The 20,888-nt window shown below is 38.0% G+C and overlaps 1 protein-coding gene across 3 annotated transcripts in view; it reads right to left on the bottom strand.

The window, feature by feature from the left end:
- Window positions 1–20,888, bottom strand: part of Cerkl (ceramide kinase like) — an 86,301-nt gene that overhangs the window by 24,802 nt on the left and 40,611 nt on the right. For 2 of the 3 annotated variants that reach the window (XM_048345143.1, XM_048345144.1), the window contains exon 3: window positions 6,373–6,504. The exons of the other annotated variant lie outside the window; for it this stretch is intronic. In XM_048345143.1, coding sequence (XP_048201100.1) covers window positions 6,373–6,504 — 132 coding nt within the window. The remainder of the gene's footprint in view (window positions 1–6,372; window positions 6,505–20,888) is intronic. 3 annotated transcript variants of the gene reach the window in all.

The following is a 20,888-nucleotide window of genomic DNA, read 5'->3' as shown; positions in this document are numbered from 1 at the left end:
CCATGTCATAAAACAATATTTATTCCTGAATATTTATATTTTAATCATAGCAAAGAAGATTAAGCATTAGATTTAATATTTTTATGTAAAAGAGGGGCATACATTTGTTCCAACTCTATAAGTCATTTTAGGATATCCAACACATAGTGCTTAGAGAATTTATCTTGGTTCCTGTCTGTTCTGTGTTCCCTAACTAAGATTCATTCCCTTTAAATCAGAAGCTTAGGAGCAGGAGTATTTTGAAAATACAGCATATTAGCTGGCATCGAACCGTCAATGTTAAATCACTTTGGCAACCTTACATGAATAAATTAGTAGAAAGGTTAGTATGAGATTTACATACCAGAAGAATGTGTATCTGGAACTGCTAGACTTAAAAAGGATGTGTTGGATGTGAAAATACAAAGTATAGCCAACACTAATGAGAAGGGACCCAAACCCCACCGGGAGGGTGGACTACCAGCCCACCAGAGCCTGGATCCTCCAAGGAAATGAATCTGTCACACCGTATCGCTGGCTCCACGGTCACTGATGTCTGATGCAGTGCTGAAAATGCCAGTGAAGATGGGATAAACGGGCACACTGCAGATGGCACCAACCATCACAAGCACATTTAGCATTTTCTGGGGCATCTCTGCCAGAAGAGACAGCCCAGCTGTATCCACTCATCAAGGATTTCTGCTGACTGACATGACACTGCAGATGGATTTTTTTGTGTAAGAATGTGCATCATTATATGCAAGATTACATTAATCTTTCATGCCTGTCTGTGCCTGGTGCCAGCATGGTCCAAGCTTTTCCTACCACATTTCTAGATAGTGTTAAAAATTATTAGTCTTGGTGTTTAAGAGAATCATGCTGCTCTAGCAGTGTTACACTGTAATTCTCCTATAGGTTATTCAAAATGGTGTTAGCATTCACATGAAGCCTCAAGCTCTTCCATTTTAAATTCTAATCAGATGTAATGGAAGTAATACAAGTAGTAGTGAAGTTACAAGGATCAGTTCTCATAAAAGAGAACTACTAATCATTCATTTATAACCATAAGCAATTGCAACCTTAAAATGAAAAACTAAAAAAGTCTTACATGTATATACATATATATATAATTAAAGATAAGTATATAAATATTTATGTTGATAATCAGTTTATAAAGCTATGGTTATGTATCAAAGTTTACTTGGTAAAGCTCATTTATTCCAGTACACAATTGACTTTAAATTTATATTATTGCCATTGATATTTTTACTTAGGTAAAATTAAAATAGTTATATTTTCTTTGGTCTTGAAGTGATATTTGACTATATACTACTGCAGCCCACCCAAAAACAGCAATTATAATGGACATTGTGCATGATGACTAAAATTTACTGCTCTGGAACAAAGGGATAGAAATGATTGGTCAAAGGTATCACAATTTTAGACTTTGCAGCTCACTACTGATCTACTTACATCATATGACTTTTTAACAAAGGAGCCAAAATATATATGTTCAACAAAAGATAACCTCCTCAACAAATAGAGGGAAAAGCAGACATCTGTATGCTGAAGGCTGAAACTGGATCCCTGTCTATCACATTGTACTAGTTACTATCAATTCAAGATGGATCAAAGACAACAGTGTAAGATCAGAAACCTTGAAATGACTAGAGGAAGAAGCAAGAGAAACATTAGAACATGCTGGCATAGGCAGGAACTTCCTAAGTATAATTCCAGGGGCTCAGCAAATAGGAAAGATGGGATTGTATCAGACTAAAAAGCTGCTGTACAGCTGGGCACCAGTGGCTCATGACTGTAGTCCTAGCTACTCAGAAGGCTGAGATCCGAGGATCATGGTTCAAAGCCAGCCTGGGCAGAAAAGTCCCCATGAGACTCTTATCTCCAATTAACCACTCAAAAACAGTAAATGGTCATAGCACAAGTGGTAGAAAGCTAGCCTTGAGCAAAAAGAGGCACAGGGGCAGAGCCCAGACCCTGAGTTCACATCCCACAACCACAGATTAAAAAAAAAAAAAAAAAGCTTCTGTACAGAGGACAGTCTATAGAATTCCTGTTCCACTGTAGTCAGAAAGACTTTTTCAAACACATTTAATCATATAACTTCCATGCATAAAACACAGTGGTGACTCCTCTTATCTCCAAGAATGTTTCCACCCCACTAAATCACATGTGAGTGTTTGAAACAGATTGGCCATAAATACTTACAATCAGTTACAGGATAATGAAAACAGCCCTTCACTCAGAATCATTCTCTCTCTCTCTCTCTCTCTCTCTCTCTCTCTCTCTCTCTCTCTCTCTCTCTCTCTCTCTCTCTCTCTCTCCCTCTCCCTCTTCCACCCCCCCCATGAGCCCTTACCATGAAGATCTTAATTAAAATGTTGGTAAAAGTGAAAAGAGTAATGCCTAATGCTACAAACACTTTTTGTGACACAGATTCCTTTTCTCTCTTTTTTTCCTTTTTAGCTCATGAATCAGTTTCATGAAATTGCTTAGATTTCTGCAGGGCAAGACCAGTAATGACAAGTGTCATGTCCAAGAAATGGAAAGGAAAAAATTTTAAACACACACACACACACACACGCACACACACACACACGTTATCTGCAATAAAAAATTACCTCAAGTATTTCACAAGAGAATGATCTGTATTCAGAAGGAATCAGTGCAAGCCAAAATGAAAGAAATAAAGTTTTATTAATGTAATGAGGTTTGTTTCAAAAAGAAATTTATGAGTCATTTATAGGGGCTTACGCCTGTAATCTCAGCTACTTAAGAAGCAGTGATCAGGAGGATTATGGTTGGAGGCCAATCCTGGCAAAAATGTAAGCACGGCCACATCTCAGCAACAACAAAGCATGCATGGTAGTGAATATGTGCAATCTCTGCTACTTGCATGCCATATGTTGGCATTCCAAGGAAAAAACTCAGAACTTCATCTGAAAAATAACTGAAAGCAAAAAGAGATTGGGGAGACATCACTTAAAAAATACAATGCCAATTATATTGCCCAGCCAATTTTAGGTCCAGAGCTGAAGCCCCAGTGCTTCTAAAAACAGTAACAACACAAAGACAATGTAAAAGACTACTTTATAATGCATGCATCAAGGTATAATTTTTCAATTCCGCCTTAAATTTATGTAGAACTGTTTTCTAATGAGTTACCACACAGAATTCGTGTAACTCGTATTCTTTTTGGACTTATCAATATGTAAATTGCATGTTAAACAATAGATATGTAGGAAACGTCTTTTGCATGGTTCTATATATTTTTCTTTAAAATAAAGTATGAGTTGAATTATTTTTTTTGGAAACAAGAGGATTTTTTAATGTACTATTTGCAGTTATTTCTTCTTCCTTTATTTTTTTCCCTTTGGTTTATTCCCCATTGTCACTGTTGTTGATTTCTGTATCCTTTGTTTTGGATATACATTTATTTGATTTGGGGGAAGTGAAGGGGAAATCACAGAAACAGTGGGACAAAGGATGAACCAATTCAACAGTGATAATTACTATGGTTTTCATTTTCATGAAGTTGTGTAATAACAAAAATTCATATTTGTCATTGCTAAAATATGAATTTTTATTGCACAACTTCTGCCACACAAAGTAATGTTACAAAATATCATGGTAAGGTGAGCAGGAATTCAGTCTCTAATACAAAACGGGGATCATTTAACATAATATTTAGCCATTAGACATAATATAATCATTTTATAAGCAATGAGATGTAATTTTATCATTTTGCCTGTAGGAGGAGTGTTAGGCAGCTAATAATTAGTCATTCTGTATAAATACAAATGTAAGTTTTATATTTGCCTTGTGTAATATCCTAATTATGTTAAACAAAAATTTTGTTATTGTGTTTGAATATTAAATCATACTTACAAACCTAGAAATCACTCAGGCTGGTACATACTTTACACCCCAATACAATTGTTGCATGAGGCAAAGTACCGTCCTGTCATCATTCTTTTCTGTGACTTTGGCTTGAGCCTCCTGCACTGGTCTCCTTTTTTCCCATTTTTCTCTCTTCTTTTGTAGTCTTAATTCTACTGATGGAGTCATCTTTGCTAAACCAGACTGCAATAATTTGATTAAATAAAAAATAAAATTACCCATCTACTAGATAGCCACACACATGATAGAGCCAGTGCTGATTGTGGCACTAAGCCTCACCTTTCGTTTCTACTCAGGCTTCCTATGGGATGCATTTGGAAGAGTCTTCCTAGAAGGCACATTGCCGTATTCCTATCTCAACAGAATCCAGAGGGAGCTCAGGCATCTTCAGTCCTCAGAAGCAGGGAGCCTACCCTCAGTTCCCTGAAAGGGTCTAGGTCATTCAGGAAATAATTGTTTCATGTTGGGTACAAGTGCTGTTTACACTGGCATAGTCAAATAATTTTAATGCCTATTTTATGCCTTTTCAGATTCAAGCACATTCAGTCTTCCTCTGTCTGTCTGTCTCTCTCTCATACACACACATATGCATGCACGCACACACACACACACACACACACTCATACACACACCTAGTTATGAATAAAAAGGGCTCCCTTCACTTGCATGTATTTTATGAGGATGGAAAGACCAGATTTAATACAAAGTCAAAACTGAGAAGCAAACACAAGTTATGAAATACACACTCCACTAATATATGTCTGCTACCTTGCCTTCCCTGCCTCATTTTTTCCCTTCTTTACTGCTAAAAAACTCTCCAGCTCTCATGCTTTTCTCCCATCAAAATTAATACTACTCTGAGACACTATAATTACATATACCAAAATTTCAATATTTAGTATTTGAATCCTAATAACTTGGAAGTTACCCAAGGATGGGTACAACAGATTATTCTCCTTCCATTTGACAGTGTTTAGCCCAGAGCAAGCATTCATCAAGAGAGTGTTTGTGTGTTTGATCGGAGGTTTTAACCATATTGCCCAGCCTGGCCTCAAACTCTTGGGCTCAAAGAATTCTCCTGCCTCAACCCCCAAAATAGCTAGGCCCAAAATGGGCACCCCATGCCTGGATCCAATAAGGTTGCAGGACTGAATGATATATTGTAATATAAACTGCTTTGTAGTGTTCACATATGAAAAAATGATAAAATGCTTGCAAATAAATTTACTCAATATTTAGTCATCACATCCCAATATGAATCTCAAATTTTTCCTCCAACCATTTGAAAATCATCACTAGCAGCATGATTTCTCTTTCCTTTATGAATCATATCTAAACAAGTTGAAAGTCAAGAATACAAGTAGAAGCTTTTTCTCTGCAGACATAGTACATTTCAGAAACTGCTCTTGAGTTCTCTATATATATATCTCAAGCTGGTCTCAAATCCTCCATCTTCCTTTGTCAATCTCCCAGATGCTGGGGTTATAGACATGCGCTATCATACTCACTTCCTCTTTTCATGGGAATTTCTCTTTAACTTCTACTGTAGCAGGTGTCTGCTTTTCCCACAAAGCTTCCCCTTTGTTAGGAACTCCCTTTGGCCTCAATCCTTCCAGGACTGTTCTGCAATGGATTTATTTAAATTGCCAGACTCAACTCTGCAGGTTTTAGTTGAGCCAGTCCAGTTCACTTAAATCCTACCCACAAGCTTAGAAATGCATCCAGGAAATTCCAACTGTACTTTAAACTTTTCTCCTGAGTAATCTTATTATACAATGTTCCTCATGGATTGAAATTTATTGCAAATTTCCACTGTATCAGAGCAAAATAGAAATAAAATTAATATCAACCTTTTCCAATCTCTAGACTTAAGAAAATAAATCTCAAGTTAAACAGGAATCCGGTCACCAAATTGTATAAGCCTAAAAAGATAAATACTAATCTTTCTATTAATTTAACATCAGTAAATTTCTATTTTCCTTAGCACTAAGCTAAAACCAGCAGTTAAATGCTTAGCTTTGACCTAACCAGCAGGGGTCAGAGTCAGAACAAAAAACAACCTGAAGAAGAAGGATTCCATGGAAAGACATTAACTTTGGGGCGGGGGTGGGGGGGGTGGGGGGGGAAGTCAATTGCTGCACCATAGCTGAAATGTGTAAAAAAAATACGCACTTCCTTAAATATATCAGATAATACAGTGTCATTTAATTTCATAACTGGTAATTGTTAACATCTGGAAAAGATCTAAAGAGAAAGCATAATATTTTAATAAAAACAGAACAATGAAAGAAAACAAAATAAATTGGAGCTGGCTGTAGTAGGTTAAGAAATTGGAGCTGGCTGTAGTAGGTTAAGAAAACACAGTTTTAATTATTGCAGGTAGATTGACCAATTGGTAGTAAGAACAGATTTGGGTTACCTTACTGCCTTTCTTACATTTTATAAATGGTAAATTCTCTACTGAAGCTAACTTACTGGTTACATCAGTGCTTACTCCAGCGAGCTTCAGCAGAGGCTCGACCTTCTCATAATAAATGTGGACAGCTTCTTTTTTGTGGCTCTGGGGATTGAGGAGTATTTTCAGTGACTTGGGCCTGTTTGGAAAACCTGAGAAAGAAATAAGAAAAATTAAAACATCTTGTTAATTGGTCAGTTTTCACCTGAAAATGACACAAGAATCCATCAGAAAGCTATACTCATGTGTAAGATCTATTTGCTATTTCTTCAAAATTCATACAAGCATTGAGAAAATTTGTTCAGAAAATAGATTTGTTTATCTTGAAAAAAATCATGAGATATAAAAATTTTAAAAAACAAAGGAATAATAAACCATTTCACTTAGGAAGAAAGGTTTATAGGAAATAACTTTGTAATTATCAGGCCACACTTACATATATTGACTTACTCACAGATGATCTATCAAACATTACTTTTGCCTGTGTTCCTGGAGAAAAGTGATGAGTTGTGACAAATAGAAAGGCACATTGCTTCTCAGAAGATAAAAATGCTCGTTACTGGAACTAGGTCCTTCACTGACCTCGGGGCTCCAACGGCCTGACCTGCTGCTTTTCCCAGGGCAGCACCAGCAAGCCGGGTGGGTCTCTGCCAGCACCCAAAGCAATACATGCTGCTACTAAAAAGAGGGTTTAGGTCAGAGTTCAAGACAGAAAAGGGGGCTGGGGGAGAAAGAACTCTTCTCTAGGGATCTGGGAAAGCAAGGCCTCTCTGCAGGGAGCCAATGACAGCGTTGCCTCCCAGTTGGGGCTGAGATTTGATACTACAATTTTCTGGGCTTGCAGGATGCTTATCACTGAAAACGCAGTTGGAGCAGGTGCAAAGCAAATTTTCTGTTGTTAGGAAGGGCCAGAGCCAAAAGAAAGCTGACAACCGTTTCTTTTATGGTAAGCTGCTCCCAGAAGAGCACATTTCAAGGTTACAAAAGCAGTTATTAACATCTGTTCTTAATAAACCCATTACGAAAGATAAATGAAGTGTCCATTACACCCAAGTCACTATTTTCTTTCTCAAATAGAGACACTACTTTATTTCTCATTATATATTTGATGTAATAAATGCCTTTTGTTAAAAAAAAATTGTACCTATACCAGGGCTTGAATTCAGGGCCTGGGTGCTCTCCCCTAGCTTTTTCACTGAAGGCTAGTCTTCTATCACTTGAGCCACAGCTCTACTTTTTGCTGGTCAATTGAAGTCTCATAAACTTTCCTGATTGGACTGGCTTTATGAAATGCAGTCCTCTGATCTTGGTCTCCGTGAGTAGCTAGGATTATAGGCAGCATGAGCCACCAGTGACAGGCAATAAACATCTTTTAATAGGACATATTGTTTGGAATTCAGGGAGAGTTAGGGATAAGGAATAAATAGGGTCACGTCCTAACTTGTATGTCCCTAGGGACTTCCCACTGTCTCTACTGTAATAAGAAATCTTTGTCAGTCTCCCAGTCGCTCAGTCTTGAAACTTCAAGCCCTGCCTAGTGCTTCCTTCTTTCCAGTTCTTACATTTGAATGAGCTTCTAGATTCACATGGTGGTGATACTTGCTTCCCAGCCTTCCATCTTTCTTCTGTCATCCTCTGGTTCTGAGTTCTGCACCTGTGCCCTGGCTCTCCCTTGGGCTGCCTGCTCCAGCCCCACAGCTCCAATCAGAGCTTCACTTTTCCAAAGCTGACATAGCTCACTGCTGCAGAGACAGCCCAATCCTCTCAAAGGGCACTCAGAGTCCTCTTCCCCCCCATCTCAACCCCTCTCCTCTCCTCTTCCACACAAATATTCAAGACACACTGAGCGTTCCTGCTGAGTCCCACAAGAAGGATCACACTATTACAATGTGGTTCATAGTTGGTTTAAGGAAGGGAGATGAATCTACAACACAAGCAGCAGCTGCCACCACAAACTTGTTAGCAGAGAGGCGTGAAACTCAGGGACATGGACTAGAGGAGAGTGGCTAGTCTTATTAGGGATCTGAAAAATGTCACCAGGAGAAGGGAGTATTTGAGTGCAGCTTCTGGATCATGCTGTTTTCACCTCCCATAATTCCTCCCTTCCTTATACTTCATCCCTCAGGCCGGTGGTACTGCCTAGACTTCCCATCCCTAAAACTATGCAGAAGCATAAGAAAAACATGAAATGACTTTAAGTACAGCGAATTGTGACATTTCATTTCAACTTCCACTGTGTCTAGACACTGCACTATTGCCAAATACCAAGGCTGCCTGGACTTCTTTATTCACAGGATTTTCTCTTCCCTTTACTCTCATCCTCTTATTTTATCAAATTCTACTTTTGTTTTCATATACCATGTCCTTCCAGGAGGTCTTCCTAAGCAACTGAATTTCTCCCTCTCTCTTCTCTATTCCTGGTTCCTACCATGTAACTCTGTTACTTATTCTTTATCAACTTGAACATTACTCTGATGGAGATCTAATATCCTGGGGGTGATTCAGTGACATGATGACAGAAGCACATTGCACTATATTAAGCATGATAGATTGATAGATAGATAGATAGAGATTTGCTATATATACATGTGCATATATATAGTGAACTATATATGCTGTACTATAGTATAATGAGTGTATACTTCACTGCATCAAAGTCTTTTAAACACCCAACTCCACAGATAGTATTGACACGAAACAAAGAAAAAAAACTGAAAATCTTTTAGAATAACAACTAATCTATATACAAAACATTATAGAGTAGAAAAAACATTACTTTTAGGGATGAGAACAGTAACTAACTTGGGCAATAAGCAACTAGTGGGTGACAAAACCTCACAGTGACAATTTGGTGCAAATATTTACACTCTGTCAGCTTCTGTCCTTTCTCATGAGTCATGATTCTCTTTAGAGGACACTAAAAGGGTGACAACTAAATGCAATGAGTGATTCTGGATTTTTTTTTGTCAGTCATGGGACATGAACTCAGGTCCAGGGTGCTGCCCTTGAGCTCTTTTTGCACAGTACTATTTCCAGTTTTCTGGTAGTTAATTGGAGATAAGAGTCTCACAGGGACTATTCTGCCTGGACTGGCTTTGAACCACAATTTTCAGATCTCAGCCTCCTGAGCAGCTAGGATTTCAGGGATGAGACACCAGAGCCTGGTTCTGGATCAAATTTTTAAGAAAACATCATAAAAGATTATACTGCTGTTTTATAACCAAGAAAAGCTAAATGGGGAAACTCTGGGATTACATCAAGGACAAGATTACAATTTAGACAGGGCTGAAACTCCTGTCTCAAGTCACTCTGCTTTTGTTCTTGTCATGACTTTAAGTGTTTTATGAAAACATTTTAAGAATAGTTAAAGTGTTCTCTCAATATTTACTTTCCTTTCTTTCCAAGATTTTAAATTGTATTTTACTGCATCCATATTTGTCGGTATCCATACTAAATCTAAATCCCACACACCAAGACTCAGATGAAATATCCATATTGTTTACTTTACTTGGTGTCTCTGTTAGAATCCCCTCTTTCTACCCCTAGCAGAAGTAGTCCCAGTAAAAATGGCATTATCAAAAAGAGAAAGAAAGTAGAAAACTACTTTCATTTCATTTCTCCTTCCTTGTCTAGTTCTTCATTTTTCACAAATAACTGCCTGTCTGATATGTATCAGATGAGTACTAGAAAGAGGCTCCATCTGTAAGCAAGAAAAGCCTGAGAAGACAGAAACAAGTATGAGAACTTAAAGTATGTTGAATATAGGTCAATTTTAAGGACAAAAATGAAATTCCCAAGGGAAGGAATATGGCTTAGTGGTAGAGTGCTTGCCTAGCATGCATGAAGCCTTGGGTTTGACTCCTCAGTACCACATAAACAAAAAAAGCTGGCAATGGCACTGTGGTTCAAGTGGTAGAGTTTCCATGCCCAGGACTGGCAACAAAGAAATTCACAGTAGGGGAAAGGGAGGAAAGGAAAAAATGACTCTCATTCAGGAATTACCCAAATCCTTGAGGCCATTATCAAGAACTTTTGCCTGCTCTTGGGGAAGAGGAAAGACATGGTGAATTTTGAACAGCGCAGTCATGCAACCTTGGTAGTTTAAAGGCTCACTAGCTACTGTGTGAAAGTAGACAGTAGGGACTAAGGAATGATAAATTAGGCATAACTCTGACATTCTGGATGGGAAATGATGATTGAACTTTTAAGAAAAATTTGACTTTAGATATAAATCAAAGGTGGAGCTGAAAATATTCTTCAATGCTTTAGATACATGCTATTTGAAAGAGAAATATTGAAGAACAGTCAAATGTTGGTTGTAAAAGGAAAAATGAGCACATAAGTAAACTAAAAATGAAGGATAAATAAATTGGTTGACTCAATTAGATGCAGTCTCAGTGGGGTTGAAGGATTTTAGGAGGGAGAAGATGAGTTGGGCTCAGAAGACAAAAGGCATCTAGGAGGGCTGGATGCTTATTGATAGTAAGAAGATCCCATGAACTAGAATATTCCTTAAAATCTTCTCCTACACGTACATAGGTTTTGGATTCACTGGTCTGAGGTGGGAGTCTGTCTGAAACAGGTTCAGGTAATGCAGATGATGCCTGTCTGGGGCTTACATATAAAGCACTAGTGCAGTAGAATCATGAGTTATATGGATGCAGTAAAATGCAAGTCAAGATCTTTGAAGGAAAGGAAACCAAATACTGAGAGAATGCTCATGAAAACACTTGAAGTCATAGAATTAGAGTGACATGAGACAGGAGTTTCAGTCTTCCAGTAGTAAAAAGAATGACATAGTAGTCAATACATGATCATATATTGTGCTTGCTGGAGGTGTCTGATGGACTGGCGGTTGGTTTTTAAGGGACAAAAGAAAAAAATAAACAGTTCAATGGAAGAAAGATTTCAAAACACCCTCAGCATTCGGGGTAGTAGAAATGATTGGAAGGAAAAAAGAAGTCCCCATTTGAGTGGACTGCAGGGGGTGTTGTAGGATCTCAGGAGAATTGGGCCTCTAGTGGAGCTGGAAAAAGCCATTGACAATGCTTTGCTAATGGTGGCCTATCCTTCTAGATGCCAAAACAAAATGGTGGCAAGAGTCAAGAAGAACAGGGAATGGTGTCAGGTCAGAGGAAAGTCAGAGTCCTAGCAACAGGATTGTTTGCTGTATTTATGGTTGGACAATGGTCTGTGGGAGTATTATCTTGCCCAAAACACAAAGCTTAAAGAATGTTACAGCCAATCTCAAAGCAGGGTTGGGAGCCATGGTGCCTAGACCCAGAGGGTCTTCAAAGCCCTTTCTCCTCTCAGCCATCTGGCTGTGTCTGAATCTGAAGTCAGATCTGTATGGGGCCTCCACCATTTGATCTCAAAGGAAACATTCTATTTTTGAGAAATATATGCTTTCGATGATTTTCATGCAGGTCAAAACAAATACATGGTTCACAATTTCAAATCTCTTTATTCTAAACATTTTTGAAGGTCAAGTTATCTTCTTGGAAGACCTCCACTGGTAAAACTTTGACAATCCTTCCATGAATATTCTGTATATACACCTTCATGTATCTATCTGTCTCTTCACATAGGAATAACCCTACGCTTTTCTATTTCCTACCTTTCCTTTCACCATACTTATTTCACAGATGATTTCATGTCACTATAGGAATACTGTCTCACTCTAGTTTAGGAAGTATGTACCAACCTCTTTTAATTTAATTAACCAGCCCTCTGAGAGGTGAATATTTAGATTGTTTCCAATCTCCTATCACTCATTGCTGCCATGGGATGTTGTTGATTAGATGAAAGGTAGAAAAACTGAGCAAAAATATTTTCAATGGCTCAGAAGAGCATGCATTCTTGGGAATTTTACTGGTGTGTCTGACAGGTAATAGCTTTCAGATATTCAAGAGCTATTTCTTTTTTTCCTTGAACTGATACTTCATATTTGTTATTTTACCTTTGTATGATCTTTATCATATTAATTATAGAAGTGCTTTAGACCATGAAAAAACTTTTTGGCCGTATTAGTGGTCTGTTTCTTATTTCTTTTCTTTTCTTTCTTTTTTTTTGCCAGTCCTGGGGCTTGGACTCAGGGCCTGAGCACTGACTGACCTTGGCTTCTTTTTGCTCAAAGCTAGCTCTCTGCCACTTGAGCCACAGTGCCACTTCTGGCCATCTTCTGTATAAGTGGTGCTGGGGAATTGAACCCAGGGCTTCATGTATAGGAGGCAAACACTCTTGCTACTAGGCCATATTCCCAGCCCCTCCACTTCATTTTTTATAAGATATTAAACTCAGTGACCTGTGTTTTGTTAGGCTGGCATTCTACCACGTAAGCAACATTTTCACTCCTCTGAATATTTGCATATATGTGTGTGTGTATGTTTGTGTGTGTGTGAGAGAGAGAGAGAGAGAGAGAGAAGAGGGGAGGGAGGGAGGGAGGGAGGGAGAGGTACAGAGAAAGAGAAAGAGAGAAAGCAGAAAGAGAGACTCCTGGAGTTTGAACTTAGTACCTGGGCACTGGCCCTGAGCTTTTTTGCTGAAGGTTCGCACTCTACAACTTGAGCCACATCTCCATTTGTAGCTTTTTAGTAGTTAAGCATCTCACAGACTTTCCTGCCTGGGCTGGCTTTCAACTTTGATCCACAAATCTCAGCCTCCTGAGTAGCAAGGATTACAGAAATGAACCACTGACAGCCTAGTTCCTGTCCCTTTCAGCACTGGCTGTTTTCAAGGTAGATTCTTGCTTTATGCCCAGGCTAACCTGGCTTTGATCCTCATCCTACTGCTTCCTATGCTGCTGAAGATGACAGGTGCACATCACCATGCTGAGCCATTGTGTTGCCCCCATATTTGGGATAACAGGCTAACACCACTGTTTGAGATGGAGTCTTGAAGATTTTTATGCTGGGACCTCGAGCAGCAGTTCACTTATCTCTGACACCCCACTAACTAGGATTACAGACTTGAGCCACTATGCCTGGTTCAGTTTACTATTTTTTTAAAAGCTTCCTAAAATTTATTTCTCTTTGTGTTGTTGCTATCGATATGTCTTTTCCCCTGAATCATCTCCTAACTGTCTATTGACTGCAAGTATCAAAATTATTGATTTCTACTACTAAGCCTTGCTTTTGCTCTCACATTTTCAATCATAGATCTTCAATTTATTTTCTTGGATGTTCCAGGTTAACAATGACTTTATCTGCAACAATGATCATTTTACAGTCTTCTTTCCAGATACTACATAAATCTATTTTCCTCTCTAGTCTACTTTTATGAATTGTTCCCACTGAAGAATCTGACTACCAGTACTGACAAAGGACACTTCTGTCAGTTCCAGATTTTGACAGGAATACTTTGAATTAGATTCAAATTTTCATGTTGGCAACACATACACCTATTCTTCCCCCCACCCCCCCTAGTCCTGGTGCTTAAACTCAAGACCTAGTCACTATTCCTGAGCTTTTGTCCTTAAGGTGAGCACTGGGTTGTTTAAGCTATAACCTCCACTTCTGGCTCTTTGCTGATTAAGATAAGAGTCTCACAAGTTCCTTGACCACACTGGCTTCAAACCATGATGCTGATATTTCAGCCTCCTTAGTAAGTAGGATTGGTACCCAGCCACTGGTACCTAGCTCGTGTTCATTTATTCTTATCTTCTTAGGAGCTGTTTAGTCACACTCATATCTAAGATTACCTATTGCTTGTCTTTTTTTACTTGCTTTGTCAGATATTGTCAATTTCACACAAGGTATATCTTCAAAAAAACAACTCACAGAGTCTGACCACTTCTCATCACTCTTCTGCTACCCCTGTTGATATCATGATCATTGCTTGCACTATGACAGCAGCTATATGTTGTCTCCTACTCCAATCTTACTATTCATTCACCTTGTCTGCTCCATGGTTAGCAACAGAATATCTTCTAGAATATGAAGGTAAAATAGGCCATTATTCTGTTTCAAACCTCCCAATGGCTCCCCACTTTTTCTCAGCATAATTATAAAACACATATATAGCTGGTAGGACCCTTTACAACCCACACTCAGCCACCCCTGCAAGCTCTGTGACCTGCTCTGCCCAAAGTTGTGAACTTCTTTCTCCTTCCTAGGTACTTCCTGTTTCCTTCCTCTGCAGGGAACAAGTCCCTCAGATATCCACACAGGCTACTTCGGCCATGAAATTTCTACTATTCAACTTTCACAACCTATGAAGCCTGCCCTGGACACTTTATCCATAGGAAGGAATAGAATTATATCATTGCCATGTGGGATATACTGTTACGTGACACTGTAGAAATATAGTTATTTATTTTTTATTCCTTTCCTAACATTATGGCAGTGGCCCATCGAACTGGGTTTTCAATTATGCTTTTCTATGTTAACTAGTACTTAGAATAGCATCTGGTGTGCACTAAAGACACATACTAAATCAATATTCTCTATAAAATGAAACTTCTACGAAAAATTATAAAACTGCAATCTCAATTGCATTCAAGAAAACCAAGAACTAAACATTGACAAACAGTAATGCAGAACATGTTTCTCTTTGAACTGTTGTGATATAAAATAATTAAGTATTTTGTAGCATTTATTGTAATAAGCTTTAAACCAAAAACCTAAGGCAAACACAAAATAGGCTTCTAAATTCTTTGGGAGAAATATTTAGCATAGAAAGCAAAAAAACTTTTATTACTTCTAAGTTATGCTTCCCTTAAATAAAAGTAATCCAAATTCTGTTATTCTAAATCTAGAAACTTAAAGCAGAGAAATCACTTATAATAACTAGGAAGATCTTTTCTGAATTATATATAAAGCAACACTAAAATAAATGATGACCGTTTTTGCTCAGAACTGGAATCAATTCACCTTCCAGATACAAATAGTCAGGTACAAGCCCTGAGTCACAGCCCTTGTCTGAAGGATACTACTTTGTTTGGAAAAAGCAACCTCGATGTTCTTATCCTGTCTTCAGTGGTAAGTGCCATTCCTCAGTGTCCACCAACATGCACAAGAAGAAGGCAAAGGCAGAAAGCAAATCACCAAGAGCATGGCACCATGAGGAGAAAATTCAAGACAAATTTTGTCCTTTGGAAGTGACAGATAACTTGTAAACCTATCTTTCATGAAAAGCAATACAATGGTTTTTTAAAAAAGAAAAATGATTTAAAATCTAAAAACCAGGCTAGGAAAGGAGGTAAGAAAGGAGAGTTCTTAAACAACCAGTTCAAAGCAGGTCCAGGAAGAAAAACCTATGAGACTCTTATCTCTAATTAAGTAGCAAAGAGCCAGAAATTGGCTGTGACTCAAGTGGTAGAGTGTCAACCTTGAGTAAAAAGTTCCAGTGAGAACATTGGGCTTTGAGTTCATGTCCCAGAACTGGCACAAAAAGAGAAAAAGTGTGTGTGTGTGTGTGTGTGTGTGTGTGTGTGTGAGAGAGAGAGAGAGAGAGAGAGAGAGACAGACAGACAGACAGACAGACAGACAGGCACACATACAGGGAGACAGAGACAATGACAGAAACAAAGAGATAGACAGAACCAGAGGAAGACAATGAATTAGTCACTAGATAAATTTTAAAAAGAGATACTTTACTTTTTATGAGAAAATACAGACATGCTTTCTTGACAAAACAAAAAACCTGCTCAGGCAATTTAGAAATATAACCCATTGGAAGGATTTATATAAAATCACTAATTATGAAGAACTATGAACACCATCTTCAGAATGGGAGAAGCCAGGCATCAGATGGTCATGACATTCCCCTCCCTCGCTGCATCCAATTATGATACACTGTTTAGTGCAAAAGCTGGATTTTGTAAAATGTGGATTTTGAAGTGGAGATGATCAGTTTTTCATAACTTTATAGTAGTGTAAACATCCCCCAAATAGATAATGTAAGATTTAAATAAAGGTGGGGTTCACCAATAATATGCAAGTGACTCAACCCTCAGTCCTAGGATAAGCTCTCAATTCTTACTTTGAGGGAGAGACTTTTTCAGCAAGCCAATGTATAAAAACCCTGCCACATAAAGCAGAATGGCCAACTGTTCCTATGTGAGTAACAAATGTGCTAATAGGTACTAGTTTAAACTTGATCCATCAGTGAGTCAATGAACCATGAAGGGTGAGGGTTAATCGGGGTGTTCTCCAAACAAAGGCTCCCAGAGCAGCAGGGCCCCCGCCCAGATTCACATCTGTGCCCTTCTAAGTGCAGAGATTGGATGCTACTCACTCCTGGAAGGACCTAGAATCTTGCCATAATTTCTCTAGATTCACAAAAATCCCACACATAAAAGTAACCAAAGTGTTGCCAAGATAAAACCCCAAACCCCAGAAAAAAAATCCAATTATTTAAACCCCATCCTTTAATAAACCCTACTGTTCTCACATGCTATTAATATCAGACTACCCTGTTAATGTATAACTACCATGGTTAAAAAAATACAAAAACCATAAAGCCTTGCACTGGGAAGAGTCCTCGGCTTCCCAGCAAAGGCTTGCATTGGTGATTTTCTACCAGGAGTCAATTTAGACTCAAATGCATCCATTTCACTTTATTGACAAGAAAAGCTATGGACACTTAACTTTGACACTGACAAGGAAAATCATCTTAACATCACAGTGAAGGCAAACCTTATGACTTCTAAATTTAGATGCAATTTACCAATACAAACAACTCTGGAGTCCTACTAGCTGAATCTGACAAAATAGCAATTAGTATCACGGATCACCTGATAGGAGATATTCACGCCAATACATTTATTTAAATAACAAAGAAACAGATACAAGAGAACACCCAAGGTGACCAGAGGCAGAAGAAAACAACCATCAAATCATCCAATTAATTATTTTTACTTTTTCTAAACTGACATAACACATTTCTGCTCATTTTGGAAGTTGCTCTGGAGCAGAGCTGCTTGAATACCTCACTTTTCCCAAATGAAAATATGTCCAAAAGGCAATATGCTACTGATTTCGGGAAGTATTTTCTTTTGTTTTTGTCTTACTCATGTTCAGTTTAAATACTTAGCACTTAAAACACAATTTACCACAAAAATCCAATTTGATGACCTAACAGGACATTTGGTCATCCAAATTTTGTATATTATAAAAAATTAGACAATATTTTCATGAATATGTGTGTGTGTGTGTGTGTGTGTGTGTGTGTGTGTGTGTGTGTGTGTGTGCAGTGCCTATCCCAGGGCTTCTGCTGTAAGTCTAGGTACTGTTCTTGAGCTTTTGGCGCAAGGATAGCTGTCTACCTTTTGAGCCACAGCTTCAGTTTTGGCTTTCTGGTAGTGAATTGGATATAAGAGTCTCACAGTTTCACAGATTTTTGTACCCAGGCTGGCTTTGAACCATGATCCTTAAATCTTAGTCTCCTGAGTAAGTAGGATTACAATTGTGACACACCAGTGCCTGGTGTCGTGAACATGTTTTTTTAATTCAGTGATTGCAATTAATCTCTACATAAGAAAATTTTAAAACAAAGTGATTGAGTAATTTTTAGGATAATATAACCTATGCATGCTAAAACAAGAGCTTGAAAAGATCAATTTTCATAAACTATTTAAATAGAAATAGATTTTTAAATCTACTGTCTGTAAAAGTATGAGCCAAAAGGGATTTGCAGGAGATAATGGAAAACCTGGAGAGCTGGTTGCCCAGTGCTGGGTCAGGAGTTTCAGACATACATGGGGAATTCCAGACCCTGTGAATGAAGTAAGTGGGAGGCTAAAAGCTAGGCAAGATGAACAGCAACAACCCATCCAAGAGAAGGGTCTCCCAAACAAGGAATTTCAGCTATACAAAAGGTAACTGGAATCATGGTTTGAGGTCAACCCTGGGTAAAAAGCTTGGGAAAGTAACTAAGACAGAAAGGGTTAGGGACCAAGGAAGCAAAAGGCCATGAGTTCAGACGCCAGTACTGACAGGGGAAAAAAGTTATTCGAGAATTTAATGAGAAAAAGATTTGTGGTCTGGAATTATACAAAAGTGTTTGTGCCAAATTATTCCACACCAGTAACTGTTCAACTTCAGATTAAGTTTAAACTATGTTTAGTTTTTTAGTAGCTTTTTATTTTACTTCTCTTGTATGTAAGCTAGAAATTACGATTAAAATGATTCCGTTTCACTATTTGATCTCATGCATTACTTCAATTACTCAAGTCTCACAAACATAAAATAAGTAATTTGATCCCATTTTAATATGAGAACATATTTGTAGTTTTTGATGCTATTATGAAGATTTAATGAGATAATTCATAAATGCTGCTTGCTAAAGTATCTGGTATATAGTAAATGCTTAGTAAATGTCAGCCATTATCATTAGGGTTTCTATTCTTAAAATAATGACTCCTCTAATATTTGGTAAATGAAGAAATGTTAACTAATTTACTTAACAGCATGAAAACTTATATCAACATTTTGCTGGAAACATTTAGAGACTATTTAGCACTTTGCAATCACATGACAAGATCTGACAGAGTTGCCATAAATCATTTCTTCAAAGTTTATTTTCAAAAAATAAGATCAAAGAGCTTCCTCTCAACAAAAAGATTTGAAAGTAATATAGTGTAGAATAAATGTAGTCCTTAATCTATTCCCAAGATAGTCTGCCAATGACCAAAGAATATGACTTTTATTATGTATCAATTGTCTTCACATAATTATAATTATTTACCAAGTACATATTCTTCCTAAAACAAAAATGCTACAAATTTGGCAAAGGCTGTTACCCATCTCAAGTATAGACAGAAAGAATAGTTTCTAAAGAATTAGTTCTAGCTCATCAGTGCTGAAAATGAAGGGGAAGGCTGTGAGTAGCAGCTGATACTTGTGGGAACTCAAAAAGAAGCCCTGGTTAAACTCTGTTATCTTCTACCCCATCCTGGGAATCAGATACCTGGAATACAGGGGTAGAAACTGGTGGTCTTACATAGTTTAGGAATGGGTACTGAGTAACTTTTAAGAACATATATAGTAACAACACTATAAAATGTTCTGAAATCTTGGGGCTAGGTACCAGGGGCTTGTACATATAATTCTAGCTACTTATGAGGCAGAGATCAGGATACTCAGGCAGCACATAAATAAGCATGGTGGGAGGTACCTGTTATCCCAGCTGCAAAAGAGACATGGAGAGAAGGATTGAGGTGCTGGCACATTGAAAAAAATCCAAGACCTTATTTGAAAAAAAGCCAAAAATAAACCAGTTAATGTATAACTACCATAACTACCATGAAGGAGCTTGGGTCATGGACAAGAATTAGAACCCTAGTACTGAAGGAAAAAGTTATCTTTGGTAAATGTAGCTGGCAGGTTATAACATCAACATGTATTGGCTCACATCTTCAACATGGGTCTTGACCCTGGAAACATCTTGTCTAAAAAAAAATGAACTGTTAAAGTGTATACTGGTCCTAGGGCTTGATTTCTAGGCCTGTCACTGGACATTTTTGTCCAATGCTAGTCTCACACAGCTCTACTTACAACTTCTGGTGCTTAATTGGAGATAAGAGTATCATGGAATTTCCTGCCTAGACTGGTTTTGAGCCATGATCCCTACATCTCAATCTCCTGAGTACCTAGATTACAGATGTGAGATCCGAGCACCTGGCTAGAAGGGTAAACTTTTTAAAAAATGCATACAGGAGGCCAATGCCTTATCCATTAGGCCACTGGGGCTCCTGAATAGCAAAAAGAATCCTAAGCAGAAAGAGCAGTGCTGGAGGAATTACAATACCAAACTTCAAGCTGTATTACAAAGCTATACTTATAAAAACAGCTTGATATTGGCACTGGAACAGGCCTGAAGACCAATGGAACAGAATTGAAGACCCAGAAATAAACCCACAGAACTATGCCCACTTAATCTTTGATAAAGGAGCTAAAAAAATGGGATGGAAGAAAGACAGTCTCTTTAACAAATGGTCCTGGCAAAACTGGTTCAACACCTGCAACAAACTAAAAGTAGATCCTTATATATCACCCTGCACCAAAATCAATTCCAAATGGATCAAAGATCTCAAAATAAAAAACAGATACCCTGAAAACACTACAAAGGAGTAGGAGAAACACTTGGGCTCCTTGGCACCGGACGAAACTTCCTTAAAAAAGACCCAGAAATGCTACAAATCAAAGAAAGGATAGACAAATGGGACTACATCAAAATGCAGAGCTTCTGCAGGGCAAAGAACATAGCATGAAAGATAAGCAGAAAGCACACAGACTGGGAAAAGATCTTTACCGGCCGTACAACAGACAAAGGCCTCATATCTAAAATATATGCAGAACTAAAAAAATTAAGTTGCTCCAAAACAAAACCGCAAAGAACCAACAGCCCCTACAACAAGTGGGCTAAAGACTTAAAAAGAGACTTCTCTGATGAGAAAATGAGAATAGCCTAGAGACATATAAAAAAGTGCTTTACATAAAAGAAATGCAAATCAAAACGACATTGAGATTCCACCTCATCCCAGTAAGAATGTCCTTTAAAACAGAATTGAATACCCAGAATTAAACCCACAGAA

Source organism: Perognathus longimembris, chromosome 4 (assembly GCF_023159225.1).
Source record: "Perognathus longimembris pacificus isolate PPM17 chromosome 4, ASM2315922v1, whole genome shotgun sequence".
NCBI classification, from domain to species: Eukaryota; Metazoa; Chordata; class Mammalia; order Rodentia; family Heteromyidae; genus Perognathus; species Perognathus longimembris.
Note: the sequence above shows the minus strand (reverse complement) of the source record. Positions and strands in the feature narration are given on the sequence as shown.